We start from the raw sequence: 12,885 nt of genomic DNA, 5'->3' as shown, positions 1-12,885 counted from the left end.
AATACCCCCCCCTCTTCTCTCCCCCTCCCTCCTCTCTCACGACACACGCAAACTACCCCATCCCGTGCACAATAGCACGTTTTTGTGTTTTAATTCTGTAGTAGGGGAAGTGGATCGGGTTCGTGTTTAAGATAGTTAGTGAAACTTGTAACGCGGGACTTTGTGCTTTTTGGGCACTACGGTGGCGACTCGAACCCTGGTGTGTCGCTTTGGAGAGGGAGAGGGGTTCGAACACGTCACGACCGTAACCGCCTGTCCTGCGGGGACCACCTCTCTCTTCCGCTTTGCTTCAATACTCCCGGCCGTTTCAAACACGACCCCCTGTCTGTCCGTCTGTCCGTTGCGCCCCTCTTACCCGGTCCCTCTTACTTCCGGAAGCCCAAATATGAAGCGCACAGGGCGGGAGGGGCGCGCAGGCCGCGCACTTAATGGCGTCCGGTGGGAAACAAACAGAGCGTCGGTTCCGGGCGCCGTACGGGGTGCAGTGTGTGACACCCTCGGTAATGCGTGTGCGATTAATGTAACACTGCTACTATACATTGTGATCTTGTTATTCCTGCTACTACTACTAGAAGCTGTTGTAGTGTTTATACAGTCATTACATCAATACAAAACAACACATAGATATAGTGCAGTGTATCCGTTTTGTCAGTGTGTCAGTTTTAGTCTCTACTCTGAAAAAATGCCATGCAGTTCCCATTTCTCACCGCAGGATGGAAGCGGAGAGAGTCGCTCATTACCACTCCCATGTACTGAGCACTGCCACTGTCATTGATTGATACTGTGTGATACACTATACTGCACTACACAACACTACACTACACTACACAATACTGCACTACACTACTACGCACTACACAAAAAACAAGGCCCAAGTCTAACACAAAGGTATGAGGCGGCACTTAGAAGAGGTAGACGGGAGCACATTGGATACAGAGTCAGTTGAAAATGGATGGTTATATTTTAAGAATATACTACTTGAGGCTCAGGAGCAATTTGTACCAAAACTTAGCAAACTGAGGACCAAAAAACAGTGGCCAAAATGGTTTAATAGAGGTATGCAAAAAAATATAAAGAGAAAGAAAATGTTGTATAGCACATACAAAAGGGACGGAGATTAAACAAAATACAAAGAATATGTTGAGCTGCAAAGAGATCTTAAGAAAGGGATCAGGAAAGCAAAGAGGGAAATGGAAAGAAACATAGCTCTGGAGCTAAAACCAATGCAAAGAGTTTTTTTTTCAATATTACAACAGCAAGCGGTCAATAAAGGAGGAAGTGAAACAGATAAAGGGCAAAAATTGAGGTATCTTGGAAAATGAACAAGATGTCGCAAATATTCTCAATGAGTATTTCACAGAGGTTTTTACAAAAGAAAAAACAGATTACATGCCACAGGTTGACAATCAGTCCAGTCAAACCCTAAGATAGATCAGGATAAATGAGGAGGAGGTACTAAAGGGACTAGCAGAATTAAAAACCAACAAATCTCCTGGGCCAGATGGTACATTTCCAACAGTACTTAAAGAAATGAGGGAAATTATTTATAGGCCGCTAACTCAAATATTCAACATTACACTTAGAACAGGGGATGTGCCGACTGACTGGAAGACAGCAAATGTCATATCAATCCACAAGAAAGGGGACAAAACTGAGCCAGGAAATTACAGACCAATCAGTCTCACCTGCATCACCTGTAAAATGTTGGAAAAAATGATTAGACAGAAAACAGAGGAGCATCTCAATGAAAACCATATTCTTGGAGATAGACGACATGGGTTTAGACGAGGCAGATCATGTCTTACTAATTTATTAGAATTTTTTGAACATGCAACTGCAGCTGTAGATCACGTGAAAGCATATGATATGATATACTTAGATTTTCAGAAAGCTTTTGATAAGGTTCCTCACCAAAGACTGATCCTCAAATTGGAAGCTGTAGGCATTCAGGGTAATGTAAGTAGATGATTATGAACTGGTTGATGTCTAGGAAACAGAGGGTGTCGATTAGAGGAGTCGCTTCTAACTGGAGTGAGGTTGTTAGTGGAGTTCCACAGGGATCAGTACTAGGGCCTGTGCTGTTTCTAATCTATATTAATGATCTGGACTCTGGGATAGTTAGCAAACTTGTCACATTTGCAGATGATACTAAAATAGGTGGCTCAGCAGATACAATATTGGCAGCACAAGCTATTCAGAGGGACACATTAACACTGACTGACTGACTGGACACTACAGCACATTAACACTGACTGACTGACTGGACACTACAGCACATTAACACTGACTGACTGACTGGACACTACAGCACATTAACACTGACTGACTGACTGGACACTACAGCACATTAACACTGACTGACTGACTGGACACTACAGTACATTAACACTGACTGACTGGACACTACAGTACATTAACACGGACTGACTGGACACTACAGCACATTAACACTGACTGACTGGACACTACAGCACGTTAACACTGACTGACTGACTGGACACTACAGTACATTAACACTGACTGACTGGACACTACAGTACATTAACACTGACTGGACACTACAGTGCATTAACACTGACTGACTGACTGGACACTACACTACATTAACACTGACTGACTGGACACTACAGTGCATTAACACTGACTGACTGACTGGACACTACACTACATTAACACTGACTGACTGGACACTACAGCACATTAACACTGACTGAATGACTGGACACTACAGTACATTAACACTGACTGACTGACTGGACACTACAGCACATTAACATTGACAGACTGGACACTACAGCACATTAACATTGACAGACTGGACACTACAGCACATTAACACTGACTGACTGACTGGACACTACAGTACATTAACACTGACTGACTGACTGGACACTACAGCACATTAACACTGACTGACTGACTGGACACTACAGTACATTAACACTGACTGACTGACTGGACACTACAGCACATTAACACTGACTGACTGACTGGACACTACAGCACATTAACAATGACTGGACACTACAGTACATTAACACTGACTGACTGGACACTACAGCACATTAACACTGACTGACTGACTGGACACTACAGCACATTAACACTGACTGACTGGACACTACAGTACATTAACACTGACTGACTGGACACTACAGTACATTAACACTGACTGACTGACTGGACACTACAGCACATTAACACTGACTGACTGACTGGACACTACAGTACATTAACACTGACTGACTGACTGGACACTACAGTACATTAACACTGACTGACTGACTGGACACTACAGTACATTAACACTGACTGACTGACTGGACACTACAGCACATTAACACTGACTGACTGGACACTACAGCACATTAACACTGACTGACTGGACACTACAGCACATTAACACTGACTGACTGACTGGACACTACAGCACATTAACACTGACTGACTGACTGGACACTACAGCACATTAACACTGACTGACTGACTGGACACTACAGTACATTAACACTGACTAACTGGACACTACAGTACATTAACACGGACTGACTGGACACTACAGCACATTAACACTGACTGACTGGACACTACAGCACGTTAACACTGACTGACTGACTGGACACTACAGCACATTAACATTGACTGACTGACTGGACACTACAGCACATTAACACTGACTGACTGACTGGACACTACAGCACATTAACACTGACTGACTGGACACTACAGCACATTAACACTGACTGACTGACTGGACACTACAGCACATTAACACTGACTGACTGACTGGACACTACAGTACATTAACACTGACTGACTGGACACTACAGTGCATTAACACTGACTGACTGACTGGACACTACACTACATTAACACTGACTGACTGGACACTACAGCACATTAACACTGACTGACTGACTGGACACTACAGTACATTAACACTGACTGACTGACTGGACACTACAGCACATTAACACTGACTGACTGACTGGACACTACAGCACATTAACACTGACTGACTGACTGGACACTACAGCACATTAACACTGACAGACTGGACACTACAGCACGTTAACACTGACTGACTGGACACTACAGCACATTGACACTGACTGACTGACTGGACACTACAGCACATTAACACTGACTGACTGACTGGACACTACACTACATTAACACTGACTGACTGGACACTACAGCACATTAACACTGACTGACTGACTGGACACTACAGCTCATTAACACTGACTGACTGACTGGACACTACAGTACATTAACAATGACTGGACACTACAGTACATTAACACTGACTGACTGGACACTACAGCACATTAACACTGACTGACTGACTGGACACTACAGCACATTAACACTGACTGACTGGACACTACAGTACATTAACACTGACTGACTGGACACTACAGTACATTAACACTGACTGACTGGACACTACAGTACATTAACACTGACTGACTGGACACTACAGTACATTAACACTGACTGACTGACTGGACACTACAGCACATTAACACTGACTGACTGGACACTACAGCACATTAACACTGACTGACTGGACACTACAGCACATTAACACTGACTGACTGGACACTACAGTACATTAACACTGACTGACTGACTGGACACTACAGCACATTAACACTGACTGACTGACTGGACACTACAGCACATTAACACTGACTGACTGACTGGACACTACAGCACATTAACACTGACTGACTGACTGGACACTACAGCACATTAACACTGACTGACTGACTGGACACTACAGCACATTAACACTGACTGACTGACTGGACACTACAGTACATTAACACTGACTGACTGGACACTACAGTACATTAACACGGACTGACTGGACACTACAGCACATTAACACTGACTGACTGGACACTACAGCACGTTAACACTGACTGACTGACTGGACACTACAGTACATTAACACTGACTGACTGACTGGACACTACAGTACATTAACACTGACTGACTGGACACTACAGCACATTAACACTGACTGACTGACTGGACACTACAGTACATTAACACTGACTGACTGACTGGACACTACAGCACATTAACACTGACTGACTGACTGGACACTACAGCTCATTAACACTGACTGACTGACTGGACACTACAGTACATTAACAATGACTGGACACTACAGTACATTAACACTGACTGACTGGACACTACAGCACATTAACACTGACTGACTGGACACTACAGTACATTAACACTGACTGACTGGACACTACAGTACATTAACACTGACTGACTGGACACTACAGCACATTAACACTGACTGACTGGACACTACAGTACATTAACACTGACTGACTGGACACTACAGCACATTAACACTGACTGACTGACTGGACACTACAGCACATTAACACTGACTGACTGGACACTACAGTACATTAACAATGACTGGACACTACAGTACATTAACACTGACTGACTGGACACTACAGCACATTAACACTGACTGACTGGACACTACAGTACATTAACACTGACTGACTGGACACTACAGTACATTAACACTGACTGACTGGACACTACAGCACATTAACACTGACTGACTGACTGGACACTACAGCACATTAACACTGACTGACTGACTGGACACTACAGCACATTAACACTGACTGACTGACTGGACACTACAGCACATTAACACTGACTGACTGACTGGACACTACAGCACATTAACACTGACTGACTGGACACTACAGTACATTAACACTGACTGACTGGACACTACAGAAACAGAGGGAGGGAGAGAAACGTTTAATTGTACTTAGATTCAAGATACTGCCAATGAGTTACGCGTAACGTAGGAGGTGTGTAGGGAGGGAGCGATGATAGTAAATATTTATATTGTGTTATGACACGAGAGAGAGAGGGAGAGAGAGAGATCGAGCGAGCGAGAGAGAGAGACGTTGCAATTGTTACAGCCAGTTAAGTTTTTAACATTCAACATGTGTCGCCTCTGACAGAGAGAGAGAGGCAGAGGGAGAGAGAGAGGGAGAGAGAGAGGGAGAGAGAGGTTGACGGTTGCTAGGCGACGGGGTGCATATACGGAATTTTAACAAAAGATCGGGGGGGAAAGGAGAGAGGGGGAGAGAGAGATAGGTAGGTAGAGAGAGAGAGAGAGAGAGAGAGAGAGAGAGAGAGAGAGACGCGAAATTGAAAAATAAATTAATACCTATCGGGCCTATATATTCGTCTATGGAGAAATAGGGAGAGAAGGAAGGAGAGACAGACGCTTAAGCGAGTGACAGGGGGACAGAAAGAGGAGAGAGAGGGAGAAAGGATGGGAGACCGCGGGGGACACCGAGAAAGATGCGTGACTGGCTGACCGGTGACAAGCCACAGTAAGTGATCATGTTTATATGATATTCTGTCTGTTTTGTCATCCCTCTCTCTCTATCTCCCTCTCTCCCTCCCTCTGTCTGCCTCTCTCTCCCCGTGTGGCAGTCTGTCTGTGTGTCTGTCTGTGTGTGTTGTGTCGCGTTGTGCATGGGGGCTCGGTGTTTACAGGACAGTGTGGTTGGCGTTGTGTTGGCGGAGGGTGGGAGGGAGAGAGAGAAGAAGCGGCCGTCGCGCGGGGCTTTGACCCCTCTGTCATTGCTGCGCGTGCACACACACACACACACACACACACACACACACACACACACACACACATACACACACACACAGACACACACACACACACACAGACACACACACACACACACACACACACACACACACACATACACACACACACACACACACACACACACACACACACACATACACACACACACAGACACACACACACACACACAGACACACACACACACACACACACACACACACACACCACACACACGCACACACATACACACATACACACACACACACACACACACACACACACACACACACAGACACACACACACACACACACACACACCACACACGCACACACACACACACACACACACACACACACACACACACACACACACACACACACAGACACACACACACACACACACACACACCACACACACACAGACACACACACACGGTTTTGTGTCAGCGCGAGGCTCGTCTCGCGGAAGATTAGCGCAGAAAATAGCGGTCGATCAGAGAGAGAGAGAGAGAGAAGGAGGGGGAAAAATGATAGATAGACGTACATATATATATATATATATATATAAAGAGATAGATGCATTCATAGAAATAGACACAGACACAAACACAAGGATAGATACACACACACAGATACACACTCTCTCTGTCTCTCTCACACACACACATACACACACATTCACACACAGATATGCACTCTCTCTCTCACACACACTCACACACACACACACATACTCTGTCTCTGACACACACACACTCGCACACAGAGATATGCACTCTCTCCCTCTCTCTCTCTCTCTCTTTCTCACACACACACAGTGACTGACACTACTAGTGATCAGTATAGGACAGTTTATCCTAACTGGTGTGATAGTGTGGAGTAATCTGGCAATCAATAGACAATCAATATTGATCGATCAGTAATTAGAGATCAATAGCAGACCATTGACTGTGATTTTTGTGCTCTGGTGTGAGCAGACTGGTAGTGGAAGAGTAGTATAGGAGCAGTTGTAAAGTTTGTAGTAGTAATACATTGCTAGTAGCTGTAGAGATATATATGCTTACTGTAGTAGTAGTACAGTGTTAGTAGTTGTAATAGTTTATATGATTGCTGTAGTAGAAGTACAGTGATTGCATTAGTTGCACAGTTGGCAGTGGTTATAATAGCAGTAGTAGTAACAGTTGCAGTAGTAGTAGTCAATGTTGTTATAGTAGTTTTATAGTAATATAGTATAAAGGATCATTTGTGATCTTTCTCTCCGTGTCCAGTGGAAGCAGTTGTGCTGTCCAGCTGGCTGTGTCTCTGTGTGTCAGACTGTTCACACACTGTCTGATAGCGCTGCCTGACTGGAGTGTGGGAGAGGAGAGGGATCGGAAAAATAATCTTTTACACAAATATGTTTGTTTATATAATGATTTCATCTTTTTCATCTCTCTCCCTCCCTCCCTCTCTCTATGTATCTCTCCCCCTTTCAATATCTCCTTTTCTCTCTTGCTCTCTCCTATAATTGTAAGCAGTAGGGAGGTCGTTAGAACATGATGGTAATTACCTCTAATTAGACTAGACAGGTAGTTGTCTGTAATATCAATGAGCTGTGAACAAGATACACATACAGTACAGTACAGTGCACACCTGTCTCTATAGCAACAGCACAGTGCACACCTGTCTCTATAGCAACAGTACAGCACAGTGCACACCTGTCTCTATAGCAACAGTGCAGCACAGTGCACACCTGTCGCTATAGCAACAGTGCAGCACAGTGCACACCTGTCTCTATAGCAACAGCACAATGCACACCTGTCTCTATAGCAACAGTACAGTACAGTACACACCTGTCTCTATAGCAACAGTGCAGCACAGTGCACACCTGTCGCTATAGCAACGGTGCAGCACAGTGCACACCTGTCTCTATAGCAACAGTGCAGCACAGTGCACACCTGTCTCTATAGCAACAGTGCACTGCACACCTGTCTCTATAGCAACAGCACAGTGCACACCTGTCTCTATAGCAACAGTACAGTACAGTACACACCTGTCTCTATAGCAACAGTGCAGCACAGTGCACACCTGTCGCTATAGCAACGGTGCAGCACAGTGCACACCTGTCTCTATAGCAACAGTGCAGCACAGTGCACACCTGTCTCTATAGCAACAGTGCACTGCACACCTGTCTCTATAGCAACAGCACAGTGCACACCTGTCTCTATAGCAACAGCGCAGTGCACACCTGTCTCTATAGCAGCAGTGCAGGCCTGCCCTCTGGGTGCAGCACAGTGTTTACAGAGTGTTTACAGAGTGATCTGTGCTGTTCAATTGTGTATTACATTGTATTGACCGACCTACATTGATTAGTGCATCAGTAGTAGTATTTAATGTGTGATTATGCTGCAATTTATGTATCTCTCTCCCTCCCTCTCCCACTACTCACCTCTCTCTCTTCTTTCTTTCTCCCCATCCACCTCTCCCACTCTCTCTCTCTCCCCTTCCCCCTCTCACTTCACCTTGGTTCCTCTCTCTCCCCCCTACCACTCCTGTTTCTCTCTCTCCCTCTCTCTCTCACTCTCTCTCTCCCTCTCTCACTCTCACCTTTTTTATAAATCATTTTCTCTAAGGACTCTTCAGGGTCAAAAGACCAGCTGAACAGAGAGAAAGAGAAGGAGAGAGAGAGGGGGAGAGAGGGAGAGGGAGGGTGAGGAGGTGGTACACACAGAAAGAGAGAAAGTGTGAGAGAGACAGAGAGCAGGGAGGGAGAGAGACACTTTGGGGATGAGCATTTACTTTATCTGTCTGTCTGTCTGTCTCCCTCTATCTGTGGTAATACTGCTATTGATAATATACTGTAGTGTCCAGTCAGTCAGTCAGTGTTCATGTACTGTACTAACCCTTTTTCTCTCTCCTTTCTTTACAGATTATATCAACTCTCCCTTACATGTAGACACACAGACACACACACTCTCTCTCTCTCTCTCTGCCTGTGTGTGTATTAAACTTCGCCCCTTCCCGTGGCTCCTTCAACAAACTCAAACCCTGGATCTCTCCACTTCTGCTATCCGGCTCTTCCCCTCTTCCCTCCCCCTCCCTCCATCGCCATGTCCACCAGCCAGGGCGCTTCCCCTCAGCCTGCCCACCCCTCCTCCTCCTCCGCCCCCTTCCTGGCTCGGCCCTTCCCAGCTCGGCTGCTCCTCCCTCTCCTGCTGCTGGCCCTGTGGCCTGGCTGGGGGGAGCGGCCGGGGGCTTGGCTGGCAGGTTCCTCCCCTGCGATATTAGGCAGGCCACGGGAGAGGGAGAGCCAGCGAGAGAGGGAGCGAGAGAGGGAGCGGGAGCGAGACCGAGACATCGCCAGCCCCAACACATTCATAAACATCGCTGTCGTCTACTCCTCCTCTTCCTCCTCCTCCTCCTCCCTCCATCCTGATGGCACAGCCACAGGAGGTGCAGGGACAGGAGCGGCAGGAGGAGGAGGAGGAGGAAGTGGAGGAGGAGGAGGAGCAGGAGGAGGTGGAGTGGTAGGAGGACGAATTCTCTACCCCAGTCTGGGCATCGGCAGCAGCAGCAACAGCCACCCTTCCAACAGCGGCGGCACCATCAGCCTGGGCCCGGGGCCCGGGCCTGGGGCGGGCCTGGGAGCGGGGCCCAGCACTGTGGTGACGCCTTGGGGCCCTGTGAACGTGCTGTGGGTGCCGGTGAATGACAGCAGCCCGCGCTCCCTCCTGCTTCAACTGTGCGGCCTGCTGGCGTCTCGGCCGCTGCAGGGGCTGGTCTACGAGGAGGAGCGCCCCCCCCCGCCCCCCCGCGGCCCCCTCGCCCCACTGCTGGAGTTCGTGTCCGCCCAGGCCGGGCTGCCAATCGCCGCCGTCGGGGGGGGAGGCGCGCTGGGCCGGGCGCCACAGGTGAGCACCTCTGGACAGATGTGTTCTGTGAGAGAGAGGGAGGAAGAGAGGGAGGGAAAGGGAGAGCGAAGGAGGTGTGCGTCTGTACTGTAACCACCATCTCTCTCCCCCTCCCTCTCCCTCTCCCTCTCCCTGTCTCCCTCCCTCTGCAGGAGACGGGCTCTGTGTTCCTGCAGTTCTCCTGCCCCACCCCCCTGCAGCTGCAGGTGATCTTCGAGGTGCTGGAGCAATACGATTGGACGGCCTTCTCGCTCGTCACCTCCCGTCACCACGGCTACCAGGACTTCCTGTCCAGCGCGGAGGGACTGACTGACGGCTCCTTCATCGGCTGGGAGAAGAAGAGCGTGGTGATGCTGAACCTGACAGACGACCCGGGGGGCGCGCGCACACGCAGGATGCTGAAGGACAATGAGGCCCAGGTATGGAGGGAGGAGGGGGTGAAAGAGAGGAGGGGCGAGAGAGGGAGTGAGGTGCGAGAGAGATAGTGGAGGGGGCGAGAGAGAGAGTGAGGGGCGTGAGAGAGTGATTTTAGGAATCTACTTGTGTTATTTATATTATTTATGTATTTAATTATGATTGACTTATTTCTCCAGTTATGTTTGTGTTTTAAATGTATTATTGTGAGCAGTTGAGTCTCAGGCTTTGGCAGCAGCAGCCCTGGGAGGTGGGGAAGGGGAAGAGAAGAAGGGAAGAGATACAGAGTAGAAGAGAGATAGAAAGTGACATAGAGAAGGGGAGAGAGAGTGAGATAGAGTAGGTGAGTCAGTCAGTGTTATTCACACCTCTCTCTTTCTCTCTCTCTCTCTCTCTCTCTCTCTCTCTCTCAGGTCAGGCTGCTGTACTGTTCCAGGGAGGAGGCGGAGCTTGTGTTCAAGGCGGCTTGGGGGGCGGGGCAGGCTGGCCCCTCCCATATGTGGTTTACCGTTGGCCCAGCCTTGGCAGGCATTGACTCCGACACCCTCCCTCGCTCACTGTTTGCTGTCAGACCTCAGGTGATCCCTCTGTCCCTCTCTTTCGTTCTCTTCCTTTATGTCTATCCCTTTATCTCTCTTTCTCTCCCTCTCACTCTCTCTCCCTCTTTCTCCCATTCTCTCTCTCTTTCATTTGACCTCTCTCTCCCTCCATGTCTCTCCCTTTATCTATCTCTCATTCGCTCTATGTTTCTCTCTCCCTCTGTCTTTCCCTCTCTAATTCTGTGTGTGTTTCAATGACAGGGCTGGCGTGACGAATCGCGTCGCCGCATTGCAAGGGGCGTGGCCATCTTGGCCCAGGGGGCGGCGGCCATGCGGAAGGACTATGGAGGGACGGAGGGGCCAAACTTTGGCTCGGGCAGCTGCCAGACAGACAGCAACCAGACTCAGAGACTGGGAGGAGGGCTAATCCGGTAAGAAAGAGAGAGACAGAGAGAGGGAGGGGGAGAGGAGAGAAGGGGAGGGACATAATAGATATTATTGATATACTTTATACTGTACTGTAATTTTGTTGCTTTTACATCATAAACCTCTATATACCACAGTACACCACACTACACTTTACTACCCTTTACAATGTTTTTACCATGACATGTCGCAACTACAAGTCCGATCGTATTACAACACACATAACCCAAAACACAGTGTGTGTGTGTGTGTCTGCTGTTATGATTCATGTCTGTGTATTAAGCGTGTGAACACGTCTCTCCCTGCGTCTGCTCTCCAGCCCCACGTGGATCCCACTTGGCCACAGTGCTGACACTGCACTGCTGTCACAGGGACAGAGGTGTCACAGCCTCATCTTGGATCCATATGCTCACCTTATCCATTGTCAGTGTTTCAGTGTTTGTCCATTGTCAGCTGTTTTGTTGTTGGAACAGAATAATACAAATAATAATAATAATAATAATAATAATAATAATAATAATAATAATAATAAGGTATTAGTAATAGTAATAGTAGTAAATTATAATAACATGAATCAAAATGTTTACTGATGACAAGATGAGGATCCTTACAGGGACAGTGTGAAGCCTTAGTTTATGACAAAGAAGTTTTGTAGCGCAAGAGCTGTGACAGAGTGATTGTTGAAACTTAAATAGTATAATAGTAAAATAAATAGTAAAATAAATAAATAATAATAATCGTTACTGAAGCTCCTTACATACTGATATTATTTCACATTGTGATATGTAGCGCAAGATTAAGGAGCTAGTAATTTTCCAAGTGGTGAAATTATAATAATTAAAAATAATTAAAATAGTCTTGCAAAAGATGAAGACTATGATCTCAAAGCAGACGAATAACTGAAAAAGAAACGGACAGCCCCCTGGTGTCCACACTGTCACTGCAG

At 47.0% G+C, this 12,885-nt stretch overlaps 1 protein-coding gene across 1 annotated transcript in view; it reads left to right on the top strand.

The window, feature by feature from the left end:
• Window positions 1-6,152: 6,152 nt before the first annotated feature.
• grin2db (glutamate receptor, ionotropic, N-methyl D-aspartate 2D, b) overlaps window positions 6,153-12,885 on the top strand; it is a 39,238-nt gene continuing 32,505 nt past the window's right edge. The window contains exons 1-5 of the mRNA XM_066690442.1: window positions 6,153-6,401; window positions 9,579-10,560; window positions 10,713-10,979; window positions 11,388-11,552; window positions 11,775-11,944. Coding sequence (XP_066546539.1) covers window positions 9,760-10,560; window positions 10,713-10,979; window positions 11,388-11,552; window positions 11,775-11,944 — 1,403 coding nt within the window. The 5' untranslated portion in view covers window positions 6,153-6,401; window positions 9,579-9,759. The remainder of the gene's footprint in view (window positions 6,402-9,578; window positions 10,561-10,712; window positions 10,980-11,387; window positions 11,553-11,774; window positions 11,945-12,885) is intronic.

Source organism: Amia ocellicauda, chromosome 1 (assembly GCF_036373705.1).
Source record: "Amia ocellicauda isolate fAmiCal2 chromosome 1, fAmiCal2.hap1, whole genome shotgun sequence".
Classification (NCBI taxonomy): Eukaryota; Metazoa; Chordata; class Actinopteri; order Amiiformes; family Amiidae; genus Amia; species Amia ocellicauda.
The sequence above is the reverse complement of the archived record's forward strand: the minus strand, read 5'-3'. Positions and strand labels throughout refer to the sequence as shown.